Source organism: Porites lutea, chromosome 8, assembly GCF_958299795.1.
Source record: "Porites lutea chromosome 8, jaPorLute2.1, whole genome shotgun sequence".
Classification (NCBI taxonomy): Eukaryota; Metazoa; Cnidaria; class Anthozoa; order Scleractinia; family Poritidae; genus Porites; species Porites lutea.
In genome coordinates, this window is record NC_133208.1 from 17,499,723 (window position 1) to 17,518,963 (window position 19,241).

Here is a 19,241-nt window from a genome sequence, read left to right on the forward strand (position 1 = left end):
TACACCTTCCCAATCCTGCAAGACACCTTCACAATGCAAATATTTCGAGATAATTAAACTTTCTTTAAAATCCTTTGTCTGACTAAAGATTCTGTCCGATATTGATCAGTGGAGTTTCTAAGGAATCTTTACAAGCAGGTGCTCTGAAGCTGTTATCACTTATTCAACTTTTATTTACAAAGACTTACGTCAACGTGTTTATTTTAACTGTAAATCACAATTATACTAATATATATAAAGCAATCAATTTTGTACCGTTTATATTATCCAGTGACTTGAAATGGAACAATCACATTGTAGATTGCATTAGTTGAGAAAGCAAATAAGCGCCTGTATTTCATTGTTCTCTTGAAAAGGGCTCGTGTTCCCCTTAATGACATTGTGAATTTCTATTGTACAACAATCAGACCTGTACTAGAATACTGCGCTCCGGTTTTCCATCACGCACTCCCGACTTATCTTAATGAGGATATAGAAAGAATTCAGAAAAGAGCGCTTTCCATAATTTCACCAGCCATGTCATATCGGGAATGCCTTGACAGCCTTGGCCTGCCAACGCTATATGATAGATGCAACGGACTATGTCGACAATTGTTCGATTCCATTGCTATCAATCCCGGACATAAGTTATAACACCTGCTGCCACCAAGAAAACAATCGAGCGATAATTTAAGGCGTCAAAAGTTATATCATTTGCCACGTTCCCATACGGAACGTTTCAGACGCTCTTTTGTTTATGCTGTCCCAGGGTTGCGCATAAAGCTCTTAAAGTTTCAAAGAAGTCGACTTTATTGTAAGATTTTTATACATATTTTTTAGCTTTACTGCACAAGTATTTGTATTCATATGATTGTAATTAGTTTTATATTTTAACTAATATTATTTGTAAAATAAGCAATTCTGTTTTACGACTGCAAAGTATTTATACAATAAACGATTTATCTATCTGTCCATTACTGCACATCCTATTGGGGTACTAAATACCAGCTATAATTTGTGCATTGTTTAAGCAATTTATGTTAAATAGCTTTAGGCTGTTTTGTTTTGTTTCTGTTTTTGTGTTTTCAAACTGAAATTTTAAGCCTTTTCTCACCAAGGAAGCGTGATCTAAGAATATTTTAAGACTGTAGCAAAGCTTGTGTCCTATATCACGACACATCAAGAAGTTCTGCTGCTTTAATACTGATTGTGTTTAAATAAAGGATATTCTTTCATTCACGCCAGTAGGTACTACATATCAACTTTTTTTTAAACGCCGAATTTTAACAAGATCTTTATGTTTTGATAGAGCCGGATTTTCAAAAATCAGATGCCATATTTATTACCGCTAAAAATCAGTTCCCTTTATCCTGCCTCGGCGGCCGAAAGGAACTTGTCTCATTATCTTTTATCGGCGGTTATCAGTTTGGCATTTTGTGAAAAAGTCACAATTCGGACAATGATAGTTCCCCTTTTTGTTTGTTTTGAAAAATTGGAGTTTACTTTGTCCTACCATTGATTTAATTTGATTAAAATCATTTTGCTCCTTGTTATTTTATTTCATGATTATTATTATTTCGGTTTTGGAGATGGTCGATTTGTATAGGAAAGATCGAAGCAACTCTGCTGGTATAGGAAAGTCGACTTGGGGCCGGGGGAGACTAACTGTATTGTATACAAGCTCCTTGTTATTTTATTTCATAATAATTATTATTTCAGTTTTGGAGATGGTCGATTTGTATAGGAAAGATCGAGGCAACTCTGCTAGCAGGAAAGTCGACTTGGGGCTGGGGGAGACTATTAAACTGTATTGTATACAAGCTCGCATTAGGTAATACAGCAAGATAAGCGTCTCTATTTATTTATTAGCACCACTAGGCAAGTGGCGGCTCTAAAGATTGGAGGAATTATAACTTGCCTATCAAGATCTACCAGTTTAATTTATTCGGCAAGTGTCCAAATCGTTCAGAATATTCGTCAGACGAATGTCACGCTGAAAGCTAGAAGTGTCCAAAGATGATTTCATGGTCAATCGGTCTGTGCTGCGTACTTGGTACTGTCGCTTTCGCAGCCGAAGCGGGAAACAATAGATCTGCCTACTTCATAAGTAGGAACAATAAGCGCTTAGAAGGCAAAACAGTCAGGACAATTGATTCGCCCAGCCTCCTGTCATGTAGTCACACATGTTTGAAGCACTCATGGTGTACCTCTACAAACTTTCAAGAGTCCTTTGGAAAGCCTAGTAAAGGAAATTGTGAATTGAACATGCACGAATTCTCTCCATTTGATGACGAGACCCAGCTCACTGATAAAGCAGGCAGTACTTTTGCACTGGTGCTCAAGGTAAAACAGAGAAGTTCTCTTAGAAATAATAGGTAGAATTAATGACCCCGTTTAAATCTCTTTTACTACTGATTTACCGTTTTAAATAGCAAATTCAATTGAAATCAGTAAAGATTTAACAATGTTAACTTTTCTTTTTTGGCTTCTTCCTTTTGCCGTAACGGGCACAATCGTGAAGTGAAATAACTCAAAAGAAAGACAGAATTTTTTCGTCTGAGAACCTTAATATTCAAATAGGAATCTCTCTGGGTGCTTGTCCAGAAAAGACCCAACCAATCAACATCGCCTTTTCTTGAACGACGTTGTCGACAATTTTCTCATTGTGTATTGAATTTGCTGCACAAAAAAGGGAACAATATGTGACTCAATTACAGAAGCAGCAGCAACAGACTAGAGTTACGGCAAACGGAAAAACAGAGCAATCAGTCTGTCCGAGTGCTTATTTCAATGTGGCTGTCGACGGCTAACAATCGTGACTTGACGTGATACAACTCACTTTGACTCTGAAGATGACTACCGCAAAGGTTGTCGAAACGTCAGTCACTGTCAACAACAACAGTCCTATTCAGGACTACGTTCACCCGGACGATCACACTCAACCTACTTTTGAAATGACTCCTGGGTTCAAACCTTTCACAGTTTTAATCGTGAAGAGGTAATAAGGAAGGAAGAGGTAACGTGTTGCTGACATTTTCAGGGCTGTTTGATGACCAGATGCTATAATGGAGCTTCCTGCTGTTTTGAACAAGGAGGAGAAGCTTTACCTCACCCCACTAACCTACCGATCAATGGGGAAAAGGGGGAAAACTAGTACAAACCGGGTAAGTTAACGCTCGTAGTCATGTAGGAACGCAGGTTCAACGGATTTTAATTTTTCACGCCAATCGGAACTGTTTTGGCGGTTTTAGTTGCCGATAGTTACCCTCAGACGTACAAGCAGCTGCAAGCCATCCGCTCCCTTGTTCGTTTCCTTTGTTCTCTACATTTTAGAATATTTTAGAGCACAACTCCAGTCATTCCTCTGTTTTACACTGCGCAACTCTAATGCGCATCATTCTCTACGATGGCGGCGAACTTTTTAACCTGATGATAACTGTGACGATCCTGGAGCAGAGTGACGTCATTATTACGTCCATCCTTGTCGCTATCTTAAGTTTGGTAAAACTTCAGTTTTATATGCAAGCAGTGCAATATTTTAAAATGAAAAAACATTTCCCGGGTTTTGGTTTCGTTTTACTGACACAAAAAAGTAAAAACACAGTCGCAATTTTGATCCTGCATGCTTTGAGCTCATGAACCCTAACATGACCTTGACATGAAATTGTCAGACCTTGGTATTTGCATGATTTGTACGACAGACTATAGTATGAATTTCAAAGACATCAATAAACAACTATTAAAGGGAAGTGGCATTGGCTAAACATTATATATTGTCAGAAATGAAAGATATTTGCCTGCGGCTTGTTTTAAGATCTAAGAAAACACTCCTACTCATGTATTATACAATGCTGTCATTACAACTGCGCTGAACAACAAAACATTTGTTCTTCTTTTTAGAGTTCAATGCAACATTTACTTGTGGCAATTCAATGGAAATCTTTGGTGATGGTCAAAGCCTCGGAAAGGACAGTAACTGGGGAGACCCCACCACCTACTTAGTACCACGAAACACACGAGTTCTTTCGGTAGCTGGGAAAGACGTGGGAAGAAATTTTGGAATACTCGGCGCCATGAGCAACGGGCTGGTAACTGATGAATCCTGGAAATGCAGCAGCGTTCTGTATCCCGGATGGAATTCCCCGGATTTTGATGACCAGGGCTGGCATTCTGCAAACGTTATTGTAAACCATGGCGACAATCCTTGGAATACAATAAATGGTATCGCAACGGCAGCCAAGTGGATATGGGCTAACAACAAAAGCGACACTGCCTATTGCAGACTGAATCTAAATTAACTTTTAGCCCGTCTTTGTCAGTACACCATGTGCAAACTCGTTCTTCAAAAAATGCATTTAGGCCCCGCCCGTGAGCAAAAAATATCAGTTCTCGAATTCGTTCACGCATCAAAATCACAACGTCAACAACAAACACACCGTTTTCGATTGTTCACAATAACCTGGAACACTAAGGTATCGTGTAGGCAATACATTTTCGTTCCCAGCTATTTTTTAATGTAGCTATTTATTAACGGTGGCGAATACTTTAAATACAAATGCAACCAATACAAAGCGCATGTAATGTAACAACTTCTAATTACGAAAACGAAATGCAAAATATTAAGAATAAAAAATGTTTTAAAAGACAGTTTTACAAGTTGTAAACTTTATACGTAACAAAAGTATCCACATTATGTACAGTTAAAATACATCTATAAAGAAAGATATAGAATCAAAATCATAATAACTACTTCACGAAGCCTAGGCTACTTTCATGTCAAGCCCGTTCCCAAGGCTTTCTGCTACCCGTCCCCGGAGCGACGAGGAGAGACTGAGAGCGAGGTCGCCTCCAGGTCTACTTGTGTTTGGTTCATTTGATTACCTGCGTCTACTTTAATTGGGCAAAGTAATTCACTTTTACACCCAATTAGAAGAAAAACCAAAACAAATTGTAACTTGTTCACAGGTATCTTCCCACGCTTGATCCAGCTTGCGTTTACACCCCTTGTAGCTGCAGATGGTTAAGGTAAGGTATTCACACTGGTGTTGGTTTGGTTTTTTGAAAGTCAGTTAAAATCTGCTTTACACCTCACTCATCCACACCCCTTCTCCTACTCATCGTCTCGTTAAAATACTAACGTGGGTAGCGCGTATACAATGTATGAAAGTAGGGGATGCTCTTTCTCTTCTTCCCTCTCGTCGGTCTCTTCGTTGAGCTACTGTGCTGGTCTTCTCCAAGTATAGGGAGCTTTAGACTCTTTAGACGAGGGCTAAGATGACGAAATTGTCTCAATACTTCGCGGCGCGCGCGAGAACCATGGCCAGTTTGGCGGGGAAAACCGATAGCAGTCGACATTCTATGAATACGGTTTTGATGGCGTAGCGGCCGAAACAAGTTATCAGATGTTAGACGCTTTATCATTTTGCCATCTGGAGAGGGCTAACTTTCTAGAGAAAAAGCTACAACTAAGCTTTACTGTCTGTTTTTTTTTTTTTTTTTGAGAAGACGCGGAAACACTAAGTCAAATCACGTCCTCCTCGTCTTAAAAGACTCCAATATAGAAATCTTAGGAGAAAACTGAGGATGAGTCGGGTGCGACAGTAAAATAAATACATATATGTTCTCAGACACTGCTGGTGTTATCTGTGGGTCTGTAAAAGGGCTGCGCGAGCATTCACCAGTGCTTTGAACCCTTCTTCTGTGCCGGGTGCCAGACTTTTATCAGGGTGTATTAACACAGCTAACCTACGATAAGCACGGTTAATGTCCTCCCTGAAAAGCAAATATAAACCCGCGCTCAGTGCTCTAAAATGTGACCGCACTGTTTATTTGTGGCTGCGTTTAATAGCCTTGCCTGTTCCAATCGTCCCATGCACCATTGCCTATTGTTCGATTATTGCTATTTTACTAGGGATACCCTGCGGGAGACTCTCCAGCGGAGAGAGATGGGAACATAAAGATCAGACCATGGTAAAGTGTCCCTAACAAGAGGTTAAGAAGAATAGAAAATTACTACACCATCACCCCAGAAAGTGGTGGTGTTGGTTGTGTACCAGGATTTGAGTACGCGCCATGTCTGGCCTGTTAAAAAAGGTATGGTCAATTTGCCAATCAGATTCAAGGGAAATACCAAACGAATTCCAGTAACTCGTTGAATCCGGTGGAGACCCAGAACAAGGATACGGGAGCTGAATTTTGTATAAAGATCTCTTACGACAGGAGGTAGCCAAGGAGGTTCGACTGTATCTTATCAATGCAAAGTAATCATGAAATTTGCTCATAAACATCTTTAAAATATTTTTCAAGGGTTTGATGTTAAGGATGCTCGAGGTCTTTCAACTCTACTGTTTTGGCTAATCGTGCAAGCAAGTACATGTACTTGCCTGAAATACATGTAATATTAGTAGTTTTTCCTTACCTGCTCGCCCCAGAAGGTTATCTAAAAAGGGGCTTCTTTCAATTCTACACCTTCCCAATCCTTGCTACACACCTTCACCATGCAAATATTTCGAGATTATTAAACCTTTTTTAAAACCATTGTCTGACTAACGATGTTGTCCGATACTGATCAGTACAGTTTCTAAGGAATCTTTATACAAGCAGGTGCTCTGATCGAAGCTGTTATCACTTATCCAACTTTTATTTACAAAGACTTACGTCAACGTGTTTATTTTACACTGTAAATCACAATTATACTATTATATATAAAGCAATCAATTTCGTACCGTTGATATTACTACACATACTATCGGGGTACTAAATACCAGCCATAATTTATTTGTGCATTATTCAAGCAATTTATGTTAAATAGCTTTCGGCTGTTTTGTTTTGTTTTTGTTTTTTTTTCAAACTGAGATTTTAAGCCTTTTCTCACAAAGGAAGCGTGATCTAAGAATATTTTAAGGCTGTAGCAAAGCTTGTGTCCTGTATCACGACACATCAAGAAGTTGTACTGCTTTAATACTGATTGTGTTTAAATAAAGGATATTCTTTCATTCACGCCAGTAGGTAGTACATATCAACTTTTTTTAAACGCCGAATTTTTACTAGATTCTTGTGTTTTGATAGAGCAAGATTTTCAAAAAATAAGATGCCATATTTATTACCGCTAAAAATCAGTTCCCTTTATCCGGCCTCGGCGTTCGAAACGAAATAATCTCATTATCTTTTCTCCGAGGTTATCAGTTTGGTATTTTGTGAAAAGGTCACAATTCTGACGAAGATTTTTCTCCTTTTTGTTTGTTTTGAAAAATCGAAGTTTACTTTGCCTTACCATAGATTTAATTTGATTAAAAACATTTCGCTCGTTGTTATTTTATTTCATGATAATTATTATTTCGGTTTTGGAGATGGTCGATTTGTATAGGAAAGATCGAAGCAACTCTGCTAGCAGGAAAGTCGACTTGGGGCTGGGGGAGACTAATTAAACTGTATTCTATACAAGCTCACATAAGGTAATACAGCAAGATAAGCGTCTCTGTTTATTTATTAGCACCACTAGGCAAGGAGCGGCGCTAAAGATTGGAGAAATTATAACTTGCCTATCAAGATCTACCAGTTTAATTTATTCGGCAAGTGTCCAAATCGTTCAGAATATTCGTCAGACGAATGTCACGCTAAAAGCTAGAACTATACAAAGATGATTTCATGGTCAATTGGTCTGTGTTGCGTACTAGGTACTGTCGCTTTCGCAGCCGAAGCGGGAAACAATAGATCTGCCTACTTCATAAGTAGGAACAATAAGCGCTTAGAAGGCAAATCAGTCAGGACAATTGATTCGCCCAGCCTCTTGTCATGTAGTCAGACATGTTTGAAGCACTTATGGTGTACCTCTACAAACTTTCAAGAGTCCTCTGGAAAGACTAGTAAAGGAAATTGTGAATTGAACATGCACGAATTCTCTCCATTAAATGACGAGACCCAGCTCACTGATAAAGCAGGCAATACTTTTGCACTGGTGCTCAAGGTAAAACAGAGAAGTTCTCTTAGAAATAGTAGGTAGAATTAATGACCCCGTTTAAATCTCTTTTAATACTGATTTACCGTTTTAAATAGCAAATTCAATTCAAATCAGTAAAGATTTAACAATGTTAACTTTTCTTTTTTGCCTTCTTCCTTTTGCCGTAACGGGCACAATCGTGAAGTGAAATAACTCAAAAGAAAGACAGAATTTTTTCGTCTGAGAACCTTAATATTCAAATAGGAATCTCTCTGGGTGCTTGTCCAGAAAAGACCCAACCAATCAACATCGCCTTTTCTTGAACGACGTTGTCGACAATTTTCTCATTGTGTATTGAATTTGCTGCACAAAAAGGGAACAATATGTGACTCAATTACAGAAGTAGCAGCAACAGACTAGAGTTACGGCAAACGGAAAAACAGAGCAATCAGTCTGTCCGAGTGCTTATTTCAATGTGGCTGTCGACGGCTAACAATCGTGACTTGACGTGATACAACTCACTTTGACTCTGAAGATGACTACCGCAAAGGTTGTCGAAACGTCAGTCACTGTCAACAACAACAGTCCTATTCAGGACTACGTTCACCCGGACGATCACACTCAACCTACTTTTGAAATGACTCCTGGGTTCAAACCTTTCACAGTTTTAATCGTGAAGAGGTAACGTGTTGCTGACATTTTTCAGGGCTGCTTGATGACCAGATGCTATAATGGAGCTTCCTGCTGTTTTGAACAAGGAAGAGAAGCTTTACCTCGCCCCACTAAACTACCGATCAACGGGGAAAACTACCAACCGGGTAAGTTAAAGCTCGTAGTCATGTAGGAATCACAGGTTCAACGGATTTTAATTTTTCACGCCAATCGCAACTGTTTTTGGCTGTTTTAGTTGCCAATAGTTACCCTCAGACGTACAAGCAGCTGCAAGTCATACGCTCCCTTGTTTGTTGCCTTTGTTCTTTATATTTTAGAGCACAACTCCGGTCATTCCTCTGTTTTTCACTGCGCAACTCTAATGCACCTCATTCTCTAAGATGGCGGCGAACTTTTTAACCTGATGATGACTGTGACGTCATCTTGGAGTAGAGTGACGACATTATTACCTCAATCCTTGTTGCTATCTTAAGTTTGGTAAAACTTCAGTTTTATGCAAACAGTGCAATGTTTTAACATGAAAAAAACCTTTCGCGGGTTTTGGTTTCGTTTTACTGACACAACAAAGTAAAAAAAGCAGTCGCAATTTGATCCTGCATGGTTTGAGCTCACGAACCCTAACATGACCTTGACATGAAATTGTCAGACCTTGGTATTTGCATGATTTGTACGACAGACTATAGTATGAATTTCACAGACATCAATAAAGAACTATTGAAGGGAAGTGGCATTGGCTAAACATTATATTAAGTCAGAAATGAAAGATATTTGCCTGCAGCTTGTTTTAAGATAGAAAAAAACACTCCTGCTCATGTATTATACAATGCTGTCATTACAACTGCGCTGAACAACAAAACATTTGTTCTTCTTTTTAGAGTTCAATGCAACATTCACTTGTGACAATTCAATGGAAACGTTTGCTGATGGTCAAAGCCTCGGAACGAACAGTAATTGGGGAAACCCCACCACCTACCTAGTACCAGGAAACACACGAGTTCTTTCGGTAGCCGGGAAAGACGTGGGAAGAAATTTTGGAATACTCGGCACCATGAGCAACGGGCTGGTAACTGATGAATCCTGGAAATGCAGCAGCTTTCTGTATCCCGGATGGAATTCCCCGGATTTTGATGACCAGGGCTGGCATTCTGCAAACGTTATTGTAAACCATGGCTACAATCCTTGGAATACAATAAATGGTATCGCAACGGCAGCCAAGTGGATATGGGCTAACAACAAAAGCAAGACTGCCTATTGCAGACTGAATCTTCAGTAACTTTTAGCCTGTCTTACTCAGTACACCATGAAACTCATTCTTCAAAAATTGCATTTCGGCCCCGCCAATGAGCAAAAAAATCACTTTTCGAATTCGTTCACGCATCAAAATCACAACATCCACAGCAAACACACCGTTTTCGATTGTTCACACTAACCCGGAACACTAAGGCATCGTGCAGGCAATACATTTTCGTTCCCAGCTATTTTTGAATGTAGCTATTTATTAACGGTGGCGAATACTTTAAATACAAATGTAGCCACTGCAAAGCCCATTTAATATAACAACTTATAATTATGAAAACGAAATGCAAAATATAAAGAATAAAAAATGTTTTAAAAGACAGTTTTACAAGTTGTAAACTTTATACGTAACAAAAGTATCCACATAATGTAGCTATTTATTAACGGTGGCGAATACTTTAAATACAAATGCAGCCACTGCAAAGCCCATTTAATATAACAACTTATAATTATGAAAACGAAATGCAAAATATAAAGAATAAAAAATCTTTTAAAATACAGTTTTACAAGTTGTAAACTTTATACGTAACAAAAGTATCCACATTATGTACAGTTAAAATACATCCATAAAGGAAGATGTAGAATCAAAATTATAATAACTACTTTACGAAGGCTACTTTCATTTCAAGCTCGTTCCCAAGGCTCTCTCATACCCGTCCCCGAAACGACGAGGAGAGACTAGGAGCAAGGTCGCCCCCTGGTCTACTTGTGTTTGGTTAATTTGATTACCTGCGTCTACTTTGATTGGGCAAAGTAATTCACTTTTACACCCAATTAGAGGAAAATCAAAACAAATTGTATCTTATTCACAGGTATCTTCCCACGCTTGATCCAGCTTGCGTTTATACCCCTTGTAGCTGCAGATTGTTAACGTAAGGTATTCACACTGGTTTTGGTTTGGTTTTTTGAAAGTCAGTTAAAATCTGCTTTACAGCTCACTCATCCACACCCCTTCTCCTACTCATCGTCTCGTTAAAATACTAACGTGGGTAGCGCGTATACAATGTATGAAAGCAGGGGATGCCCTTTCTCTGCTTCCCTCTCGTCGGTCTCTCCGTTGAGCTACTGTGCAGGTCTTCTCCAAGTATAGGGAGCTTTAGACTCTTTAGACGAGGGCTAAGATGACGAAATTGACTCAATACTTCGTGGCGCGCGTGAGAACCCGGGCCAGTTTGGCGAGGAAAAGCGATAGCAGTCGACATTCTATGAATACGGTTTTGATGTTGTAGCGGCCGAAACAGCTTATCAGATGTTAGACGCTTTATCATTTTGCCATCTGGAGAGGGCTAACTTTCTAGAGAAAAAGCTACAACTAAGCTTTACTGTCTGTTTTTTTGAGAAGACGCGAAAACACTAAGTCAAATCACGTCCTCCTCGTCTTAAAGACTCCAATATAGAAATCTTAGGAGAAAACTGAGGATGAGTCGGGTGCGACAGCAAAATAAATACATATATGTTCTCAGACACTGCTGGTGTTATCTGTGAGTCTGTAAAAGGGCTGCGCGAGCATTCACCAGTGCTTTGAACGCTTCTTCTGTGCCGGGTGCCAGACTTTTATCAGGGTGTATCAACACAGCTAACCTGCGATAAGCACGGTTAATGTCCTCCCTGAAAAGGCAAATGTAAACTCGCGCTCAGTGCTCTAAAATGTGACCGCACTGTTTATTTGTGGCTGTCTTTAATAGCCTTTCCTGTTCCCATCGTCCCCCGCACGATTGCCTATTTTTCGATTATTACTATTTTTACTGGGATACCCTGCGGGGGCTTCTGCAGCGGAGAGTGATGGGAACATAGAGATCAGACCATGGTAAAGTGTCCCTAACAAGAGGTTAAGAAGAATAGAAAATTATTACACCATCACCCTGGAAGGTGGTGGTGTTGGTTGTGTACCAGGATTTGGGTACCCGCCATGGTCAACTTGCCTGTTAAAAAAGGTATGGTCAATTTGCCAATCAGGTTCAGTTCAAGGGAAATACCCAACGAATTCCAGTAACTCGTTGAATCCGTTGGAGACCCAGAACAAGGATACGTGAGCTGAGTTTTGTATAGGAGATCTCTTACGAGAGGAGGTAGCCAAGGAGGTTCGACTGTATCGTATCAATGCAAACTGTTGCGAAGAACCTTAATGGTCCTGTGGCACTTTTTGTGCATGCGCATTTTCGCCCAAGAGCACGAGGTTTTTGTATTTTGTGTCAGTTCAGCACAATTTTGTACACAAGCGAGATGAGATTACATAAATTGTTGATGTTCTTGTGAATCTTCTGGACTAATAACCGATGAATAATCCTGGCGAACACAAACTGATCATGAAATTTGCTCATAAATATCTTTAAAATATTGTTTAAGGGTTTGATGTTAAGGATATTCCAGGCTTTTGAAGTCTACTGTTTTTGCTAATCGTGGAGGTACTTGCCTGAAATACATGTAATATTAGTAGTTTTTCCTTACCTGCTCGCCCCAGTCGGTAGCCCCAGTCTCTCATAATTATCTTTAGCTGTTTTCAGTCTCTGAATGGCCTCAGCTTGTTCCTTAGTATAACCCACATTAGTTGAAGCATTTAGCTGTACTGGTTTACCTCCATTCTCTATTGCTGTCAGCACTGCTTTGAACAAGGTCTATGGAACAGAAGCAAAAGAGATGTATAATTGTACAATAGCCACAGATTTTCTTTTGTTTTGTTTTGTTTTATTATTATTATTACTATTATTATTATTATTATTATTATTATTATTATTATTATTATTATTATTATTATTATTATTATTATTATTATTATTATTTAACATTCCCTGGATTTTAAACAAGTTTCTTTTCCTTTATTCAAAACACATACCAACTAAGTCCCCCGTTAAAACGAATGATCGGGACATTTTTGAAACTGCATATTAATTTTTTTTTTACTCAGATCCTCGAGTGTAAAATTATATTAACCATGTACATTGACATAAGCATAATAAAGATTATTGATTATTATTGATTACAGATTTTAATTCTTGAACTCTGTTGACCTATCAGTCAGCTACAGGTGAGATGCTATTTATATCACAGTTGGTCTAGAAAGTACAACTGGCTGGGATAGTAGGTGGTAAGGGGATGGGATGAATACGAGTAGAAGCAAGAGAATTTTGGATGAGTTGCAAAAGAGACAGAAAAATTATCACATGCTTCAGACAGTTATTTTGTTATTTTGGAAACGTGATACAAATCTGGTAGATTTTACAAACAATAATTAAATAAATATAAAAGCTGTATTTACTCAGAACTTACTTGAAACATATCATTAATTCCCTCCCCTGTCTGGGCAGATGTCTCAAAATAATAAAATCCATGGCTGTTTGCCCAAAGCTGCCCCTCCGCCTCCTCCACTACTCTTTTGCGGCTGTCCACCTACAGGTTGCAGTACAAAGTGTGCGTTAGATTGTGAACAGCTCAGATAACAAGGAAGAGTTTCAAAGAAGAAAGACAAGACAGACAGAAAACAAGAAATTAAATTGCCATCATAATGTTAAGTAACCTACCAACAATTCAGCCATTTCAGTTTGTTACATTCATGATCACAGTAGTCCCCATTTTCCCTCAGGGATAGTAGAGTGAGCAAAACGCCACCCCAACCAAGAAAGGCCAGATGCAGCTGGGAGAGAGAAAAATGAAGGACTACAGACAAAGCCCAAGCTTTGGACCTAATGCTTTGCTTTAACAGTGTATAACTCTCTCTCCCCACCGCGTCTCGCCCTTCTCACGCAGGGTAATTTTCACATGCTCTCGCATTTCATTCACTCTACTATCTCTGAGGGAAAATGGGGACTACTTGAAGTCTAATTACATGCAATTTGAAATTGCCAGTTTGGAACGAGAGGAAACTGTGTCGAGTAAACTTTAGCAAAGATTTCTCGGACTGTTTAACACTAGGGACAGGGAAGAAATATTTAACAATTCATTCCTTGAGCCTGAATGGGCTCTGAGTCAATAGCCCATGAGGCCGAAGGCTATTGACTCAGAGGCCATGAGGGCGAGAGGAATAATAATTGTTTTAGTAAAATCCAACTAGTTGGTCAAAAAATATCGAGAATAAAAAACTTTTAGCTAGTTAAAGCTAGACTTTAATCCTTTTTTGCCACCAAAAAGCCCACACTTTTCACTACTAGTGGGCTATAACACATAGCCTAGTAGTAGCTCAACCAATCAGAACACAGCATTGATAATAGACCACTAGTTGGATTTTACCAATAGTCAATAGCTGACCGGTACACCTTCCCAGTAACAATCCCAAAAACAATTAGAAGACATGCATATTATGGCTCCAGTTTCCTTCTGAGGTTAAAAAAAATGCACTTTATTTGAGTGTCAATGTATTTAGCATACAAGTACTAACTGGGGACACCATTTTTACGTCTCCTACTGGAGACGGGACCGCTACTTTACGTGGTCATCTGAGCCATGCAAAGGTCCAGCTGCTTGCAGCGCAAAGGCGGTACCTCCATTGCTCAGTTACTTTAAGACCCTGAGTATTGGTTTCGGGCCTGGGAATCAAACCCGCGACCTACTGCTCTACAGTCAAGCGCTCTACCAACTGAGCTTATCCTGCTGCTTGTTCCTGTTCTTGTTCCTAAAGTGGCATATTGCCTATGTTTCTGTCCTTTGCTATTTGTTCATATCTAATCTGTGCACCAAACATCATAGAAGCACGCTAGAGAACCAGTGAAAGTAAGTCCACTTTATTGATAGAGCAATTTACATGTTCAGTCTCCAAATCAACATGGTTTGATGGTTATGCATGCCAACCCAAACTGCAAAAATCAAATCTTTCCTTAACCACTCTTGATTCTGGATGCGAAAGGTGAAACCTCAGTGCCACTCAGTTGACTGTAAGCCCTTGCAGTTTAAAAAGTTACTGTAACAGCGAAGCTCCACAAGCGGAGCCCCATAGCTAGGAAAATTTGGTTATCTAAAAAAGTATCTATCCAAGAAATTTTGGTAGTCACATGACCATACATCAGTCCTACCATCCACCCGCACCTCAGGGAAACCGACGTAAAATCCAACACTTTCTAGCTAGTGTGGGATCCAGAAACCTGAACTAATTGACAGATGTCAAAACAAGGTATCCGCTGATCAGTATTGCATGACCATATCGTAGGCTCAGGTGTCCACCCATCAAGGTTATGTGTTTTTTGAAGTTATCCCTTGATAAGTTTCAAGTCTTTAACTTATTGCAAGCTCGACTCTAAGACTAATTAATTTCGTTGCAATTGTTACAAGTGACAGTATTAAATTGTTTCTCTCCTGCTTCTTACCTTGTTGGCACAGACAGCAAAAACTACCCCTTCTAGGTCAGCTGCACTACCGATATCTTTCTTGATTTCTTCCAGCCAGCTGTCCAGTGCTTCAAAGCTTTCACGGTTTCCAACATCATAAACCAACATGGCTCCTTGAGTGTCCTTGTAGAATTCATTGCGTACCTTAGTTATAAATAAGAAAACATTAAATAATGTTGCACGTAAAATGTCAGCTCCTCTCTTTGGTAGTTACCTCACTTCCTCAATTGTTTTAATTCATAATTTATATGAAATGAATTATATTTTGAACTGAGGATAAAGATATGAAAGTGAACATGATCCTCCCAGGAAGTCAATTAGAATAGTGGCTACCCAATAACTCAGGATTCATGCACCTCTAGAGGCCACTTTTGCAGCCATTTTCGAAATAAACTTAAGTTATTATGTGTATTTAAAACAGGGATGGACAGGAAAAAGTACCTTTATTTTTCAGAACATTTTCTTAAAATAGAGCATTAGTACTGTACCTCATAAAATACTGGATGACCAGCCATGTCAAATATATTTACTTTAACTTCTTTGCCATTTACTGAAACCCTAAAGGGAACAATTTATTTAAATACTTTAAAGTCATTGTGTTCAGGAACTATTTATATACTAAAAAAAGGGTAACTGATTCCAGACGTAGAAAATTTGAGGTGGTATTACAAATAAAATAAGCAAATTCACCCCCCCCCCCCCCCCCCCCCATCTTGTCCACACACAGCTTTAGTAAACTTCACCAATTTGGGCAGGTAATGCTGTAACACAACTCTTGAATGGAATCAACAAGATTTAAGTATAATGTAATTACTTATGAGTATTTTTAGATGCACATGTGCAATCTGTACATTATGCATGTGTGCCTAGTTTTAAATTAGCCTACAAATACAATGGACAAACAGTTAATGTGGCAGCTACATTTTTTATTTCTTTTTCTAGTACTTTTGAAGGGGCATCACTTTGAAAATAAAACCTTGAAACTATAGTTCAGGAAAGAAAATTTACAGATTCACTAGAGTTTTTCCTTTTGACAAACTTCTGAATAAGAACGCTTTACTTTTTTTAAAAAAAAAATCGCGGAACATTACTGAGAAAAAGGTTGTTTTGCGTGAATTAAATGTATTTTAGACGGTATGTCATTTGATTTCTGGCAAATGCATACCACTTTATGAAATGACCATTAGATGAAAAGTACATCAGTAATATGAATGCTGAATTGAAGTGTTGTTCAGCTTAGTTCATGTACACAAACAAAACTCAAAAGTAATATTATGTTGCACTCCAGCTATATAATGTTTTTAACTTACTTTGTAACTCCATAGTCAATCCCTATAGTTGTCATATACTTGCTCACAAATCGCTTTTCACAATATCGCTTAATGATACAACTCTGTGAAAACAGAATTAGACAAACGTAGACTAAATAAAACATTGACCTGTGAGAGCAAAAAAATTGGACTGTCACACTTGGTTGGCTCAGAGAGCAAGCAAGACGAAATAGACCCTTTGTTCTGATTGAACACCTGTGTGGGACAGACGGGCCTTTCTTGTCTCCTCCGGATTGCCCACTTGGTCCTGTGTTCATTCTCCACATTGAATTGTGTAGTCTCGCACCAAACGACTTGATGTTTAAAGTAAAATTTAAAGGAAAACAAAACTACTATTAAAACAAATCAATCAAAGAACAAAATGAGCAGAAATGTAACAAACAATTGCCTGAGATGTATTTCTTGTGGTTCAATTTTAACTAGCCTGCGTGGCAGACACAAAAAGGGGAGAGGAAGGGGAGAGGGAGAAAAGCGCAAAAGAGAAGAAAAGGGAAGGGAGCGCCTGCTATAAGAGCCAGTGTTTTTGTATTCCACCCACCATTTTCTGAATTAATCCGATAAAGTCAACTGTCAAAACGTGACCAATCATGAGTAGGGCGCTTCTCAGCATGGTCCGAACTTTTAAGTTCGGGGTAATTAAAATTACTTTGTTTACCGAAAATTGTCAAGTCGAGACGCTTTTTTCAAGTGATATCATAATCGAGCGAAATAAGACATCTTTACTGTTAGTTCTACTGTTCTTGCTCTCGAAGCAAACACGATAAACATTATAGACTAAGAGCAGTCTCTCTCTTTTTTTACTGCTTGCACTCTACGATAAACAATGATCAGTTTCGTGTGAATACACAAGACCTTTGGTCTTACCTCATCAAACATAATGGTCACAAAGAACAGAACAGTCACTGGTAGCGTGAGATGCGAATAATGAAACGAGAATTATAAACAATTGTCAAAAAAGCTCAACGGATGGTTTTTTAACAAAGCTTCAGCGCTCTCTTTACAAACCACTTTGAAGTTCATTCAAGACGGTTTATGTTTTTGCGGAAAAGGTGGTCTTGTGAATATCGGCATTGCAGATGTCAGGCAAGAATTGCAATCGCTTTGAATCACTGCTCAGTGTTTGGACAAATCCAGTATACAAAACCTCCTGAGCATCTCTGCCTGCTAAAATAAGCTATTACAGTTGGTTCCAGTTTGAGTTTTAACGTTAAGTTGCTACATGATTGGAGTAATTTTGATCTTCCAAAGTTGATGCCAGTAGAACACATTTCCTTGATGCCTTCACCATGTTTGTCTCTCACTAATGCACGCCAGGATACACGCCAATAAGTTACTCATCAGAGCTTAGCCAATCAGGAATTTGAACAAAAGGGGGTTCTTATAGCAGGCGTCCTTTACCCTCTCTCCCCAACCCCCCTTCCTTTTTCCTTTCCTCCCTATCCCCTACCCCTTTCGACAACTGCTACGCAGGCTAAAATTATTTTAATCTTGGTTTAAATTTTATTTCCTTTTGTTTATTGGAATGGTAATATAATATGATAATTAGTTTGAAACAAAAGAAAAATTTCAGATGTAAACCAAGGATAAAATTGAACCACAACATATTCACAAAAACAGCGGTTTGTTTCCAAGAGGCAGATGACTGCAGTACATGTGCGGGATGATTGAAATGTACAATGTAGTTGTCACATTTATTCAAAGTGACCTTAACACAATACGCTCTATCTTAAGTCCCAACATTTAAATGTTTTCGGGGAGAAATTGGAAACAAGAGCTCCCGGTGTGCAGTATTCAAAAATTTGAAAATCAAAGTTAACTTATGCAGGCAAGGTTCATAAAATTGACAAATTACGAAAGAAATCATGTTTGTACTCTACCTTTCCTGTTTCAGCATTGCCCATGCTGATGACTTTTATCCGAATTGCCGTTTTGTTGCGGTGAAATTTATCCATGACCCAGAGATATCAAGAATTTTTTACAGATCTGTTAGCATTGAAGACAATCTTAGAACATCGTCTTGGAAAAAATTATTCCGAGGTTTCACAGCTAGAAAAACTCTTTTCAAAAACCCCATCCGTAAGAGTAGCCTTCTAAAAAATTGAAAACGATGAAAGCAATTAAGAAATTGCTTGTGAACCGGAGAATAACGAATCATTGGCTGTAAACAAAGTTCAAAAGCTCATAGAAACCACGCCGACGCCATCTTGCTTGCTTTGTTTATTACCAGTCCAACTCATCCAGCACAACCGAAAGGGAGTAGGGACTGGGATGGACAAATGCATTTTACACAAAAAGTACTTCGCCCTTTGTACACCTCTTGGATGGAGTGGTATTAGTGTCAAAAGTAAGGTCTCATTTTATTATAATACACCTTGTTTGCGCTCCAAAACTGTTGCATAACCTTTGTTTGTTTCTTGTTTGTTTTTAAATCAATCTGGATATATTACAGCTGATATTACAGTCTTCCGAACCTGGAAGAGGATGTTTGAGGGGCAAACAATTATGGGAGATAGAGCTCGAGAAGTAGCGCATAAAATATTGTGAATTCTTAGATTGCCATGACAAAAACGATTAGTGAACTTTCTGTCATGCTACCGTTGAAGCCACGGTTCCATTGCGACCTTTAAGTTAATTATAGCCTGCGAATTCAGCCGCGAGGGGAAATAGAGGTAGCCTGTTCCAGGCGTTCAGATAGTGATCTTTACTTCG

At 38.8% G+C, this 19,241-nt stretch overlaps 2 protein-coding genes across 2 annotated transcripts; one reads left to right on the forward strand and one right to left on the reverse strand.

The window, feature by feature from the left end:
• The first annotated feature begins 7,591 nt into the window (after positions 1–7,591).
• On the forward strand, positions 7,592–10,097 carry LOC140945813 (uncharacterized). The gene is made up of 3 exons (XM_073394864.1): positions 7,592–7,945; positions 8,625–8,736; positions 9,466–10,097. Exons 1-3 carry the CDS (start codon positions 7,619–7,621, stop codon positions 9,861–9,863), a joined length of 837 nt encoding a protein of 278 aa, XP_073250965.1. The 5' UTR covers positions 7,592–7,618; the 3' UTR covers positions 9,864–10,097.
• A 188-nt stretch (positions 10,098–10,285) lies between these two features.
• On the reverse strand, positions 10,286–18,745 carry LOC140945814 (dnaJ homolog subfamily C member 27-like). The gene is made up of 7 exons (XM_073394866.1): positions 18,410–18,745; positions 16,512–16,594; positions 15,690–15,759; positions 15,181–15,345; positions 13,154–13,273; positions 12,335–12,501; positions 10,286–11,494 (listed from the first exon to the last, which is right to left on the reverse strand). The coding sequence occupies exons 1-7, from the start codon at positions 18,482–18,484 to the stop codon at positions 11,362–11,364; spliced, it is 813 nt and encodes a 270-aa protein (XP_073250967.1). The 5' UTR covers positions 18,485–18,745; the 3' UTR covers positions 10,286–11,361.
• Between the last annotated feature and the right edge of the window lie 496 nt (positions 18,746–19,241).